The sequence below is a fragment of the Otolemur garnettii genome, unplaced genomic scaffold (genome assembly GCF_000181295.1).
Source record: "Otolemur garnettii isolate 467f Iridium unplaced genomic scaffold, OtoGar3 scaffold00001, whole genome shotgun sequence".
In the NCBI taxonomy this organism is placed as follows: Eukaryota; Metazoa; Chordata; class Mammalia; order Primates; family Galagidae; genus Otolemur; species Otolemur garnettii.
The window spans coordinates 45,620,361-45,634,803 of NW_003852396.1; the positions used below are offsets into that span (position 1 = coordinate 45,620,361).

At 48.1% G+C, this 14,443-nt stretch overlaps 1 protein-coding gene across 2 annotated transcripts in view; it reads right to left on the reverse strand.

Annotated features, from left to right (window-relative positions):
- Window positions 1–14,443, reverse strand: part of PLEKHA7 (pleckstrin homology domain containing A7) — a 212,965-nt gene that overhangs the window by 5,704 nt on the left and 192,818 nt on the right. The window contains exons 16-23 of one of the 2 annotated variants that reach the window (XM_023517624.1): window positions 13,944–14,045; window positions 11,292–11,400; window positions 10,878–11,104; window positions 7,638–7,826; window positions 7,441–7,558; window positions 5,822–5,925; window positions 5,081–5,281; window positions 1,941–2,099 (exon numbers count right to left, since the gene is read on the reverse strand). In XM_023517624.1, the coding sequence (XP_023373392.1) occupies window positions 1,941–2,099; window positions 5,081–5,281; window positions 5,822–5,925; window positions 7,441–7,558; window positions 7,638–7,826; window positions 10,878–11,104; window positions 11,292–11,400; window positions 13,944–14,045 (1,209 nt within the window). Of the gene's footprint in view, window positions 1–1,940; window positions 2,100–4,354; window positions 5,282–5,821; window positions 5,926–7,440; window positions 7,559–7,637; window positions 7,830–10,877; window positions 11,105–11,291; window positions 11,401–13,943; window positions 14,046–14,443 lie in introns of those variants that run through there. The other variant, XM_023517650.1, reaches the window with a different exon arrangement.

The window sequence follows — 14,443 nt, forward strand, 5'->3', positions numbered from 1 at the left end:
GTGAGCTGTAATGCCACAGCACTCTGCCCAGGGGGACAGCTTGAGGCTCTGCCTCAAAAAAAAAAAAAAAAAGAATCCTTCTCTGGCCCCCCAATTTCTTGCTTTCTCTTCATCGTCGTCTCCCACTGTCTAGTGCCCTTGAAGGGATGAGGAATGGATGCATGATGGATAAATGGATGACTGACAGATGGATGAATGAACATAAGTGCCTTCTGTCCCTATAAAAAAAATTCTCCTCATTGAGACAGGAGGCAGCTACACCGAATCTACTATTTTCCACAGGAAAATGGACCCCAAATCCCTACCAGTATCTGATGCTGACCCAGGGGCAAACTCAGCTTGATAAAATCTTTCTTGGACTAAAAACACTAAAGGAAACTTTTGCCTGCCCTGGCAACTTTTTCCTACTTGAGTTACAAGAGCACATTAAAATGGGGATGGTTGGAGTTCCTAAAAACAAGCTAAATCCAGTCCCAGGCCTAATCTGGGCATAGATTTAAACCCACTCTGCAGAAGGTGGCAAGAAATAAGCTCTTTTCTGTTATTACCAATGAGAACAGATCTAGAGGAAGGAAGTAGATTACACTGTAGCAGGGATTTAGGTTAGAGATAAGGAAGAACTTTTTCCCTGGACTGGCCAGGTAATGAGGATACTACAGAACATATCCTCACTGCCAAGGCAGCGTGTGTTAGCTTCCTTTGTGAATCTGAGAAGCCACAGATTTCTCTGGCTGTTTAGGTGCCAAAGGGAAAGCGTCTAGAGGCAGGGGACTGGCCTTGTTGAACCCCTGGAGCCCCAGCTGACCCTAGAACTCAGCAACTCCACAGGCATCTGTTTACCCACACACTGCTCTTTTGTTTCTAAAGACCACATGAGTCCCTAACATATTGAGTCAGAAAGATACCACTGGTAAAATCAGCTGTGAATGAGCCTCTTATAAACAGTCAGGCCTGTGGGGAAGCCTTACTGAGGGCCTAAGTCCATTCTCCATGCGGTGAGAACATTTCCTCTCTTGCAGTTTCAGGGCAGGCCAAGTCTTTACACAAATGTCTGTGATTCATTGCCTTTGTTCAGCAAATATTTACAGAGCACATACTGTGGGCCAAGCCTTGTGTTAGGTTCTAGGGATGCAAGGGTGAACAAAGCAGCTACAAGCACTGCCTTGCAGAGCTTACACGTGGTACAGCGGGAGCCCAGGAGACCACCTATATCTTGAGGACCCTAAGTCTGTCATCCCTGGAGTTCCCTAGTTGGTTTCCTATGCCTGAACTGTCATGATGCATGTAAGGCCACCAGAGGGCACCAGAGGAATTCAAACAAGAACTATGCACTGTCTCCTAGTCCATCACAGTTGGAAATTTCACCTGTGATTTTCAAACCTGTCCCCCATTTTCCCCAAGTCAGAATGCCCAAGTTGGCATGATCTTCCAGTTTCAAGGCCAACTCCTAGTGTTGTAAGAATAACAACTACTGCACCACATGCCTACTAGGTGCCAGGCTTTGATCATTGCTAAACTTCCCAGGAGTGTCTTGATTCACATGATCCGTACCACAACCACTTACTTCACTGTTGAGGAAACCAAGGCACTGAGAAGTTAACATTACAATCTGTCCCAATTAGAGAGCCATAAAAGAAAAACAAACAAAATAACAAAAAAAGAAAGAAAAATAAAAAAAACCAAAATAACGAAAACAAAAGAAACAAAAAGGAAAAAAAAAAGAGAGAGAGAAAACCAAATTAGAGACAGATTTGAACCTTCATCAAACCGCCTGGGCTGCTTTTACTGTCCCAAGCTGCCATCCATCCATTCTCCTGGGCCATGCTGAAGCTAAGCCTTGTCCCCAGTCTGGACAACATCTCCCAGTGGGAAGGCTGATAAGGCTGGAAGTACAAAGGCCATTTCTCCTGGGGGGACATGAAGGAAGCCCCTGCCCTCACCTCTCTGTTGATGTCCAGGTCATAGTCCTGAGGTTCCAGGTCCAACTCAGTGACAGGCATGGCCTGCACTTTCAACCAGCCATTCTCCTCCTTGTCCTTCCTTTCCCCTTGCATGGCCCGTTCCAGCAACTGCAGGTCAAAATCCTGCTCACGCTTCCACTGGCAATAGAATGAGAGGGTTAAATAAAGTCACTTCCTGACTGCTGAAAGAGCCACACTGCTCCCCTTTTGGAGGGGCTTTCAGGGATGGGGTCCTTGTGAAGACAGACGTGTGACCCATTAAGAAAGAGCTGTGTGCTGTAACTCCACGTGCAATAAAGAACGAGGCCGCCATCCCCTTTATATAGCCTCTTCCAGACTGCTGATGGCCCTCTGATCTGTATGCACCCTCAGAGCACAGATCTAAGCCTTGGAGCTCACAATAGTCCCCAGGAATAGAAGGTTCCCAGTCTGGCAAGGTGAGCCCAAAACATCCTGGGACAAAGTTCCAGAGAAGGCATGTGCCCCTCCAGCTGCCCTACATAGAAGACTTTCTGGTTCAGGAGCCATATATGTCAGGTGCAGAAATAATCAAAAAACAAGCCCTTCAAGGTACCATGGGCAAGTGGAATAACAAAGAGCCTCTCTATCAGGAATTTCCAACAGGATACAGTAAGGGATATTGCACCACCCTACCATCTAAGCAGGAGCAGTATGGGGCCAGGGAGGCAAACATCTGTGTAAGATGGTATCAACTTGGGATAGATATCTCTAGATTAGAAAAAATCCCCTAAATTAAGTAAAATTGAAATGCTAAATCAAACACAATGTTTCCAAGGTTCTTCTACAGTATCAACTTTGTAACAAGCTGCACAAGAAGGAAAATCTAACCCAATCATTTTAAGATCCAGCCACCACTGTCCAGCTCCATGTTGTCTTTCTGTTTACCCACTGCCCACAGGCTTCTGACCCCTGAGCAGATTAGTGAGACTGGAACAGAGTGAGCAGAAGCAAAGCAGATGCTTACCCATCCCAGGCGCCCTTTTTCTTCTCCCATCGATCTCACAGAGCCCCATATGGGCACAAATGTCTTTGACACCCCCTCTAGTCCCTCCAAACCCCCCAAACTCAGAGCCGTATCAGCACATTTCACCCATTCATGCACAAGCTCTCAATACTGACTCCAAATCAATCTTACCACTCTTAGGTGATTGTTTTCCAATTATACTTTGAAAGGATTAGGGAATGGAAGTTCCAAGAATGAAAAATTAATTTAATGACTCACAAAGAAACACACATTTTCTTACATGCTCACAAGTGCTCCAAATAGAGACAAGTCCTCTTTTAAACCCAGCCTGATTGTCTTCACAAACAGGAAAAGTTCACTGGACTCTACAATGTATCCTGGGGAAGAACCACGCCAATCCATTGTTATTAAGCAACACGTTTATTGGCGTTGATGCAGAGACTTACACAAGTCTTTTTCTTAAGAGAAATATTACAAGGTATTCAAATTTCCATTTTTAGATAATCTCTACATTTGAGTCATCAGATTGTAAAAGGTCAGTATTATCCCATATGACATTTGCTTATAAAGTTAAAAATTACCAGCTTTGCAGCTTTAAAAGATGTGAGTGTTCTGGGTTTTACTCCTTTGGTGTCTGATCTAACAGCTACAGAGGGGCTCTCTGAATACATAGTATATTTTACTGCTTGTTCAAGTTATTAAATACCAGAGACACAAAGATAAGAAACTGTGATTGGACTAGAGAAATTATTTAATTTGGGGGGGGGGGATAGGGTCTTACTCTGTTGCCCAGGCTAGGGTGCAGTGGCATCATCACTGCAACCTTCTAACTCCTGGACTCAAGTGATCCTCTTGCCTTCACCTCCAGAATAGCTGGGAATACAGGTGCCACAATGCCTGGCTAATTTTATTGTATTTTTTTTGTAGAGATGGGGTCTCCCTAGGTTGCTCAAGCAGGTACCGAACTCCTGACCTCAAACCAATCTTCCTGCATCGGCCTCCCAAAGTGTTAGGATTACTGGTGTGAACCACCATGCCTGGCCTGGACTAGAGGAATTAAAACCAAACCACCTCAACCTTGGTAGATCAAACATGCAATCTCTGAAGTCTGTGCCTACTGACCAGTTGCAGGCATATGTTTTGATAAATTCATAGTGCCCAGACCTCTGCCAATGACTGTGAGTCTCAGACAGCAGGTTGTTCAGGCTTGTGAGGAGGCTTTTGGGACGAGTGGGTTACAAGTCAGTAGGCCTGCATGAAGGAGGGCAGCAGGAAGGTGAGTCACTTTGGGGATGCTTGCGAGGCTATGGAGACAGAGCCACTATTACAAGCCTGGTAACAAATAGCACAGGCCAGTTAAAGAATGTTCAGTATAAACCAGAAGCTTCTGTAAACACAATCAGGCAGGATTAGAGAGGCAATGAGCAGTAACACTAAAAGCAAAAGAGCTTGTGCAATGAATTAGGGAAAGAACAGTCAGGCCAGAGGTTTAGGGATATATACAACTTCAAACAACAGGAAAAAGTCAAATGGAGCATTTTCAAAAGGGACCTAAGGCAACTGTGGACAGCACGCAGCACCAGGAAGTGCGACCATGGGCGGCTTCCCCAGCTCTCCTGGGCACCCTGGGGCCTCAGCACCATGAGCTATGGGAGACCACCAGCTCTCAGGGTATCGGCACAAACCTGTGCTCCACTGCCCCACAGAGCACGTGCTTGCAGGGTTGGAAGGCTGGTCAGCTTACTTGTGCTTCTCCTCATCAAACCACATCACCATTGTCCTCCTCTCGTCCCTGAACCCTGAATTGCCAAGTCCTTAAGTCAACTGAGTGACTCGGAAAGCCTGCAAAGACCCCTCTTAAGCTTGCCTTGGAAGACTGACTGACTGATTTTCCTGGCTCCTAGGGCTCTGCCGTGAGATCCTGACTCCTGCTCTGATTCTGAGTCACCTTCCGACCATGTCACACATGTGGCCTGGATGGTGGACAAATAGTTCCATGGGGTGTTCTCTGAACCATCAAGGTGCATGAACACTTGCTCAGGGTCTGGCACGCTTGTGTTTGGGGCCCTTGGGGAGCTCTGATTAGCTCTGAAGGGAAGCTTTGTGCCCGCCTGCCTGGCCCCTCCTAACATACTGAGCCGATATCTCCGGGGAGTGGCTGGCTGAGGTAGCGGGACGAGGGCAGGCCTGTCCTCTCTCCTTGGCTCAGTGTCCTCTTGCGCTCTCGGACCAGGGCCTTCTGGTGTCGCTTCATGCGCTCAAGCTGCTCTTCCGCGCTCATCTTGCCCCGCTGGTGGTCCCCTGAGTACAGGCGCTCCAAGGCACTCTTGGGTCTCTGAGGACGAAGGTGAGAGACACATAGAGCAGTGAGGCTGGGACCCCAGAGGGCACCCACCTGCCGGCTTCCTCCCTGTTCTTTGTCTCTCACTCATTCACACTAAAATGCACACACACTTGAGGGAGGCTCCTCTTGGCCACAGAGAACCACTTCTTTTAAGCACCACAATGCCTCTGGCCCTCTTGAGCTTTCTGAGCAGCACCCCATTCCACAGATGTAGACACTGAGGCCCAGACCTGTCCACTGGGCTCACAGGCAGCATGTGATGAGGTCAGAACCCAGGGTACAAATTTAAGCTCCATCCTGTGAGTCTGACAGGCTAGAGGAAGGAGGGAGGTCTTCAGGAAATGGAGGGAACAGCAAGATATCCTTCTTAATGGGCAATAAGTGACAGAGACCCTCAGCCCAAGAGGGGCTGAGGTCACCTCACAGGCCATCCCTAGGGCTCCCGGGATCACCAGGCACTGTGCACTCAGAGCCCCACCCGCTGAGCATGGGATGAGGCAGCAAGCTCCCCGACAGCTCAAGGCTACTCACAGGAAAGGTCACCTTGCTGCTTTCAGCATTTAGACCCCTCCGGAGTGTGACGTAGGGAGCAATGGTGGAGGACTGCTGGAGCCTTGACGTGGACCCCGAGAGACCTTAGGAAAGAGAATTGAGAGCTTATCTGCGGTGGGGTGCACAGGCACCGTGCTTCTCCTTAATAACCTCCCATTCCTGTGAGAGGTCCCAGCCAACAACACAATCTGCTTTCTCTTCTTCCTCTCCAGAGCCTGGAAGAACAAGAACCTAGGTAGAGGATGGGGGGCCAGTCCAGGGGTGCCCTCTGTCTCTATGGGGGACAGGGTGCCTGCAGATCTCAGGAGTGCCCTAGGCTTCCCTTCCATCCAGGACACCCGGGATGCTTGGCAGGTGGACAGTCTAGAGAAGTGACCGTGTCCTTCATCCCTCTTCCTCCTAACGCACTCGTATACATCCTGCAGTACCTGACTCAGGATAAGAGACAACAGTGAGAAGGAAGCCCAACTGAGGAGAAAGTGTTTAAAGACAGTGCTCACTGAGTCTCAGAGTGACACAAGAGGGAAAAGCCCCTTGAAAGGCCTGAGATGGCCAAGCTGGTGGTAGTCACCAACCACCCCAGCCTACAGGGTGGTGACTAGAGGCTGACTCTAGAGCCAGGCCATGGAGATTATCTTCTAGCTTCATTACTGATTAACTAATGGCAAATTGTTTAATTTCTCTGAGCTTTAGTTTCCTTATCTCTACTATGGGGGTAAGGCTATGTGTGGTGGCTCATGCCTGTAATACTAGCACTCTGGAAGGCTGAGGCAGGTGGATCGCTTGGGCTCAGGAGTTTGAGACCAGCCTGAGCGAGAGACCTCATATCTACTAAAAATAGAAAAACAAGACAGGCATTGTGGCAGGTGCCTATAGTCCCAGCTACTTAGGAGGCTGAGGAAAGGCGATTGCCTGAGCCCAAGAGTTTGAGGTTATTGGGGGCTAGAATGCCAGGGTACTCTACCCAGGGCATAGACTGAAACTATGTTTCAAAACAAAAAGCCATGGGAGTAATACAGGACTTTCTTCACAGGACCACTGTGAATATTAGGTATATATAAAGTGCTTAAACAGTGCAGGGCTTTATAGTACTTGCTCTTATCTTCGTATCTAGAGACAGATATAACAAATGAGGAAGGAATGAGCTGGGCGTGCTGGCTGATGCCTGTAATCCTAGCACTCTGGGAGGCCAAGGTGGGTGGATTGCTTGAGCTTACAGGTTCAAGATCAGCCTGAGCCAGAGTGAGACCTTGTCTCTAAAAATAGCCAGGCACTGTGGTGAGTGCCTATAGTCCCAACTACTTGGAGGCTGAAGCAAGAGAATTGTGTGAGCCCAAGAGTTTGAGGTTGTTGTGAGCTATGATGCCACAGCACTCTACCGAGGGCGACAAAAACAAACAAACAAAAAAAACCAAGGAAGAGAATCAGGATGTGGGCCAGAGGAAAGTGGGCAGGTACTCCCTTCCAGCAGCCCAGAGCCCCCTAGCAACCACTCCCACACCTAGGCCCAAGCTGTAGGAGAAGGGTACAAGGTACCAGCCTGAGGGTTGGAAGCAGTGTGGGTAGTGATGGGTTCCCCATGGAGGGCCCTGCCTTACCTCTGCCTGGCAGCGTCTGGTACCTGTTCTCAGGGCCCACAAGTCCCAGGGAGGAGTGGGCCATGTCTCCGCTGAGGGTTGCCAGCTCAGGCTCACTAACGTATGAACGGAGCTCCACCTGTGGCCAGAGTTGCAGGTGATCACGCATGCCTGGTATCACATGACCCTCCCTCTCCCCCAGGGCCCTTCCTGCTCACCCTCGAGTCCCCGTTCACACACTGCCCCAGCTCCCGGTCTCGCTTCCTCTCATCTGACTGCCGTTTGAGGCCCCGCACAGAAGTGTGCCGGATGATGGTGGCCTCTCTTGGCAGAGGTGGCACGGCCGGGGGCTGGTCCTCTGGGCTGTAGAGTTCGGGGAGTGGGGGCCTGGGAGGTGCCTCATCTTCCTGCTCAGAAAGAGAACCACAACCAGTGCCCAGTGTGAGCTGGAAGACTGCCACAGTGGTGCCCCAAAGAGCAGGAGGAGGCCACTTTGGAACCCCAGAACGTGACCTCATCCAAGGAGCTCTAATGCTTTCCCTGGAGATGCTGTGACAAGCGGAGGCACCTCTGCTCCATCTCTATTCTTCCCTTTGATTCAGACTTTTTTTTATTTTTCAAAATGTCACCTCTATATACTATGTCCCAAAATCTAGAACTCAGGTTTCCTGGTGCCATGATACTGGCACTGTACAGAACTGCTTATTCTCCTGAATCAGACACTGTGGGGGAGACAGGCTGCTAACTCTGCACTTACCCCTAAGTTTATGACAGCAAGCCCCATCTAGAGAACAAATATCTGTGTTCAGTGTTCACTGAGTCTCCGAGTGACACAAGTGGGAAAAGCCCCCTGTGCTTAACCCGAGCCAGTTCACTGGCCCTGCAAAAAAATCTGAACCTTCATCAGACTGAGGAGCAAGGACAGAGTCTACACTCTCCTACCCCTTCCTTCAGAAATGTGCATAGTTATAAAATATTTCCTCCTTCCTGACTCAGACAGAATGGGCAGTCAAGATGAATGACTCATTGCCTACCACAGGGCCCACTCCCTAGACTGTGATGAATGTAACTATTTTCCTTGAAACTGCCTGTCCACAATGTCCACGATGCTCTCTGAGGGCTGTGGTTTCTCTACACATCAATAGACTGGCCCCTGATCGCCATGAACACCCACTCCTGGGACTAATGACCATCACGTCTTCCTCCTCCTAAACTCCCTTTTAGTCTAATTTGGCTTTGTTTTTCAGAATTTTGCAGAGTTCAAGAGAGGGCACCAAAAGTTTGCTTGGCAAAGGTTTATCAGCATTCTTTTAAAGCAATACACTCATTGATGTGTAAAAGTTAGGCCCTCTGCCTATGGCACCCACTGTTCTCTGAGGATCAGCAGTTTCCAACCCCAACAAGACATCAGAACCTCCAATTTCTCAAAAGCTCCCCAGATAGACAAACACAAAACACCAATTGCCTTTGAAGAGAATAGAATGTCTGGAGACAGACGGTGGGAGGGAGACATTTTATTTTACACCTTTTAGTATCTTTTATTTTTGTACCCTTTGAGAGTACTATCTAATAAAAAAAAAAAAGTAAATTCAACAAAACAAGTCAAATAAAAAGGAAAGAACTATAGGTACATGCAATGGTGTGGATAAATCTCACAAACATAATGTTGAAGAAAAGATGCGAGATACAAGAAAGTATAGAATTATATACCAGCATAATTACAGTATTCAGTAAGCCAACATAAGTAGTACAACTAATAAAAAAAAAAGGGAGGAAATTATTATCTAAAAAGTCAAGATAATGGTCATTTCTGGCAGAATGGAAGCAGCCTAGACAGGGGAGGAAACCCCAGGCTTCTCCTGGTTGCCAGCAAAGCTTTATTTCATGGTCTGTGGTCTCTTTATTATTATTTGTTAAACTGTTATGTGCCTGTTTAACGCCATCTTCAGGATGGATATTACTGTTTCGCAAACATGAATGTTAAGAACAAGTAAACAACAACAACAAATGGTAAAACTGTATGTATTTAATATTTTGAGAAGAAGAGAGAGATCCCCTGGTGTCTGGGTGCCCATCCAAGTTGAAAAAGCCCGAGAGCCACAGAGAACTAAGATAGGCACCCTGAGCCTCTGTGACCATCTGCACAAGGCAAAGTGAGGGGTCTCAGAGAGGCGGTGGAATTTACCCAAGGACACAATGAAAGAACAAGGACTTGAACCTAGGTGTTCCAGCTCCTGGGCCAGCACCTTCTCCCTCTGCTCTCTGTCCCAGCTGGCAGCATCCTGCTCTAAGTCAGCAGCTGTCTGCCCAGATATGCCTGCTCTTTGGGTACATTTCACTTCCTCTTTTGCGGTTGGTTTACTTCCTCTCTAGTCTGCCTCTTAGATCTGGGATTAGGAAGGAGATCTCAAGCTGGAGAAATTCACAGTAACTCTCTGTCTGGGACATGGGCCACACCCTGGGTTTAGCTCTGGGACCTGAGCCATGGCAGAAGGTAGATGGTGAGGACCAAGGTATGAGAAGACGTTTTACCCCACACTGTGAACCAATCTCACCTGAGGTCTAGGACACAAATAGCATCTCAGCAAGGCTCCTTCCAAGTCTTTGCTGGCAAAAATCTGGAGGCCCCCATTCCATGGGCCTCTCTGTATGGCTGCACTACACTTGGACCAGACTCGTCATGTCCTCCAGCCAAGGCTAGCCTGGCTCTGTAGAAGTGAGCTATCACGGCACCTGGCTGCATCTTCTAAGTCTTCAAAGTTCCATGTGTCCCCAGCTCTATGCCAGGCAAACCAAGGTGTTAGCCCAGGGAACTACATGAGCCACAGACCTGACCTGGGATTGAAGCTCCAAAGAGGTGACAGATGACTCAGAACAAGAGAGAATGGCCAGAAGATATGATTGGATCCAGTAATTAACATGGACGCCTTGAGCAAATTTCAACAACTTGGGGTCTTAATTTTCTTATCTCTGGGATAAGGATACTGCCCTTCTTACTCTATGAGGTCACTGTAAAGATCACAAGTACCCCGATCACCCAGCACAGGGCTCATCAGCAGATGAAGGGAAGCAAACGTTTCCACTGGAATGAGCTCACTGCCCACAGCCTTGTGCAACTGCACAAGAGCCCTCAGTAGATTTCCAGAGAGGCCTGCACAGGGAAGCTTCCTCATCAGCCACACATTTCTGTGCACAGTACAGGTCATAAATTTCACCCTACTCAGCACAGTCCCTGTGAAATGGAGGGGGACAGGGCCCTTCCAGTTCTGAGAGTCTAAGGCACAACAGCAGGGTAAATACATGGTACTACTTTATAACTGGCTCATGACTCAGGACTCCTTAGGACTTTGCTTGGTTTCATCTCCAAGTTTTCCCAGGAGTTTCTCTCCCTGGGGCAGCTGATCTGAGGGCAGAGAAGGCAATCATCTGGCATTAAGCTCCCAGTCATTACTACTTACAACTTTGGGCTTCGTCTTCGTCGGTGACTGAAGGGGGGATGTCACTTTCCTCAGCTGGGGTGGGTGAGGTCGGTAGGGCACATAGGGTTGTAGCTGAGGGAAGAGTCGAACCTCCAGAGGGGTCCGCACAGGGCTGGTGGGAGGGCTGGGCTGCGGGGGTGGCTTGCTCTCGGCGGTCGAGAGTGAAGGCACAGGCGGATGAGGAAACAAAGGCACCGTCTTCCTTTCTAAGGGTGTGGAGGGAAGGAAAGTACGGGATGGAACAAAGATCCTCTGCCTCGGAGGTTAAGTGGTGTGATTTAGCACCATGAAGATCCAGCCCCCCCACCCCCCAGGGCCATCCTACCCACCTGGGTTCTGGCCCCAGACACCCCCGTTTCTATGTTCTCCCTACCCAGGAAGATGGCCACTTACCCGGATTTTTGACTGATTCTACTAGGATCCTGAAGTTCTCCTTATTTGTACTCAGGCCTGCAATGACATCTTCAATCCTCCACAGATCCTTCTGTATCTGCGATTTCTCCTGAGGAAGACACTGTGGTGGTTCATTCACTGGCTTTTTAGCTTCTTATAAGAAGTTTCTTATCCTGCCATTTCAGACATAGCCCCTCATCCTGGGAGGCAGAACCCCCTATCCTGCCATTTCAGACAGAACCCCCTTGGTAAACCCCACCAGGGCTAGAGCCAAGCCTGCTTCACAGCTTCCTAGGGAAATGTGGATATGGAAAATGCCCAAGACACAGGGAGAAACTTCAGAGTAGCCTTCACTAGTCCAGTTATCTCCACCTAATTTTAAAACAGACTGCCTTAAATACTGTAGAATTCCACTAAAATACTATAGGAAATATCTAGAGTAGTCAATTTCACAGTGACAGGAAGCAGAAAAGTGGCTGTGAGAGGTGGGGTGGTGGTGGAGAGTAGTTTAATGAATAGAGTTTTAGTTTTGAGAGATGAACAGTTCTAGAAACTGGATGCACTACAATGTGAACGTACTTATCATTACTGACTGCACACTCACAAACGGTCGATAAGATAAGTTGACATTATGCATATTATACCACAATTTTTTTAAAATGCACTGTTTTATGAGACCATGGTGGAAGGAACAGGAAGCCAAGGACTAAGTTTGCAACATTCTTAGGATATAAAAAGCATTTTGTAAAAGTCAGAGATGGGCCAAGCATGGTGGTTTATGTCTGTTAATCCTAGCATTCTGGGAAGCTAAGGTGGGTGGATCTCTTGAGCTCAGGAATTTGACACCAGACTGAGCCAAAGTAAGGACCCCCACACACACTAAAAATAGAGGAAAAAATTAGTCAGGCATGCTGATGCATGCTTGTAGTCCCAGCTACTAGGAAGGCTGAGATCAGAGGATCACTTGAGCCCAGTAGTTTGAGGTTGCTGTGAACTAGGCTGTCGCCATAGCACTCTAGTCTGGGCCACAGAGTAAGACTGTCTCAAAAAAAAAAAAAAATAATAATATACACACACACACATACATAAAGAATGAAAAGCTAAGAAAAATTACTGCTAAAATTAATATGGACCCATTAATGTCCAAGAAGATAGGTCTAAATAACTTAATAGGATAGTTTTAGGAACTTGTAACTAGAAATAATTATTTGAAAGACTATGTTCACCTAGTATTTTCAAGCCATTATGCTAAGTGCTAGCGATACAAAAAAGAATAGTAAAATGTTAGCCAGCTTGGATAAAGGGTAAATGTGTGTGTGTTGGGGGAGTACAAACTCCAACAACAGCAGGAGACAGGCAAGGCTGGGGGAGCCTGTTAGGCCAGCTAACAGGGGCAAGAGTCTCCTCCACATGGTCCTAGACTGCTCCCCAGGAACCATCTCTAAGTGAGTTCAGAGACAGCAGGGCTCTGAGAAAAGCCACAGAGCCCTCAAACCTAACCCACTCAAGAATGTCCTTCACTTTTCTGGGGTGAGGCTAACATCTAAAGAGTCAACATATTCATTAAATCACTTGAACGTAGAACCTTGACTAAAACTGGTTCATCAGTTCCAAGCCCAGCACCCAAAGTGGCCCATCATGGAGCTTTATATAAAAGCACCCTCAAGCTCAGTGGCCAGAGCGCCAGCCACACACACCAGAGCTGGCGGGTTTGAATCCAGCCCGGGCCTGTGGTGGGCACTTGGGAGGCTGAGGCAAGAGACTTGCTTAAGCCCAAGAGTTTGTTGTTGCTGTGAGCTGTGACGCCGGGACACTCTACCGAGGGCAACATAGTGAGACTCTGTCTCAAAAATAAATAAATAAATATCAGCCTCAATTAATGCTTGCTGAATTCAAATACCTTATACAATTTTGAGGGTGGGGTGGAAACCTGGTTGGGCACCACAATGGGGAACACTGGGCAGCCGGGGCCCCATCTGGAAGCAGAGAAAGCACACAGTACCTTTCATTGTCTTACTTTTTGGGGACAGAGGTAGCTATCAATGGGGTGGCCTGATTTTTAGGGGTAAGGAGGCAGAGTCCTAAGGCTGCTTTCCCAAATGGAGCAGGGGCCATGGAGATTGGTATCACTGGACTGGGCTTCCAGAAATGCAAATGACCACCTGGAGACTAGAGGCACCTCAATGCACTGAATTCATACTACCTCCTCAGGCAAAAGTCAGATAACTTCTATCTTCAGGAATCAGAGGTGAGAAGGAGGTGGAGATTTCCGACTGCTAAAGAAGAAGGTGGAAAACAAAATGGGGCCAAGAACCACAGGAAAACAAAGCACTCGCAAGTCTCTGTAAGGTTCTCAAGACTGATATTTGTCTTCTCTTGGGTCTGTTTCTCCAAATGATCAGAAGTAAATTTCTTAGATACCCAAGAGCTTGTCTTTGAGAAAGGTGAATCAGGGGAGCTGGGATGAGGTTTCTCATCACAGCCTGGCTGGGGAACAGGCTCCATAAAGGAGAGCTTGGGGTGGACTCTTTACAGGGGTGGTGAGTCCAGGGCCAAGAAGGAGGAGGCCTCTGAGTAGTGCTCACAACCCCCACAGGTGAAGGCTCTCAGAAAAAAACAGAGTTCACAAAGGATGAATAGGCCTTAGCTCACCTGGAAAAAAAAGGCTCTCCTGTGTTGCTCTTGTAGAGTCTGCTTCAGCTGCTCCACGTCACTCTCCAACTTCAAGTATTCGTTCCAAGCATTTTCCATCTCCTGTTGGCCAAGGAAATGCTTCTGGTTGTTAATTTTCCCTGCCCCCTGCCCTCACTGGCTTCATGAGCCCCTGTGCTCCCAACCATGTAGACCCATATAGGGAAAGAGAGGAAAGGACATAGTAAACCTGGAGCAGGCGGTGGGGGACAGACAGGAGTGAGAGGGAGTGTGGCATCTTCTCATTCATGCTCTGACCCTGGCTCCCTGCACTGGACCGTATTCTACCCTTGGAATGCTTTGTTTCCCAGCCCTGGCAGAAAGGCCTGTATCAGCTCGGCGCCTGTGGCTCAAGCGGCTAAGACGCCAGCCACATACACCTAAGGTGGCAGGTTCGAATCCCCAGCCCGGGCCCGCCAAACAACAATGATGGCTGCAACCAAAAAATGGCCAGGCGTTGT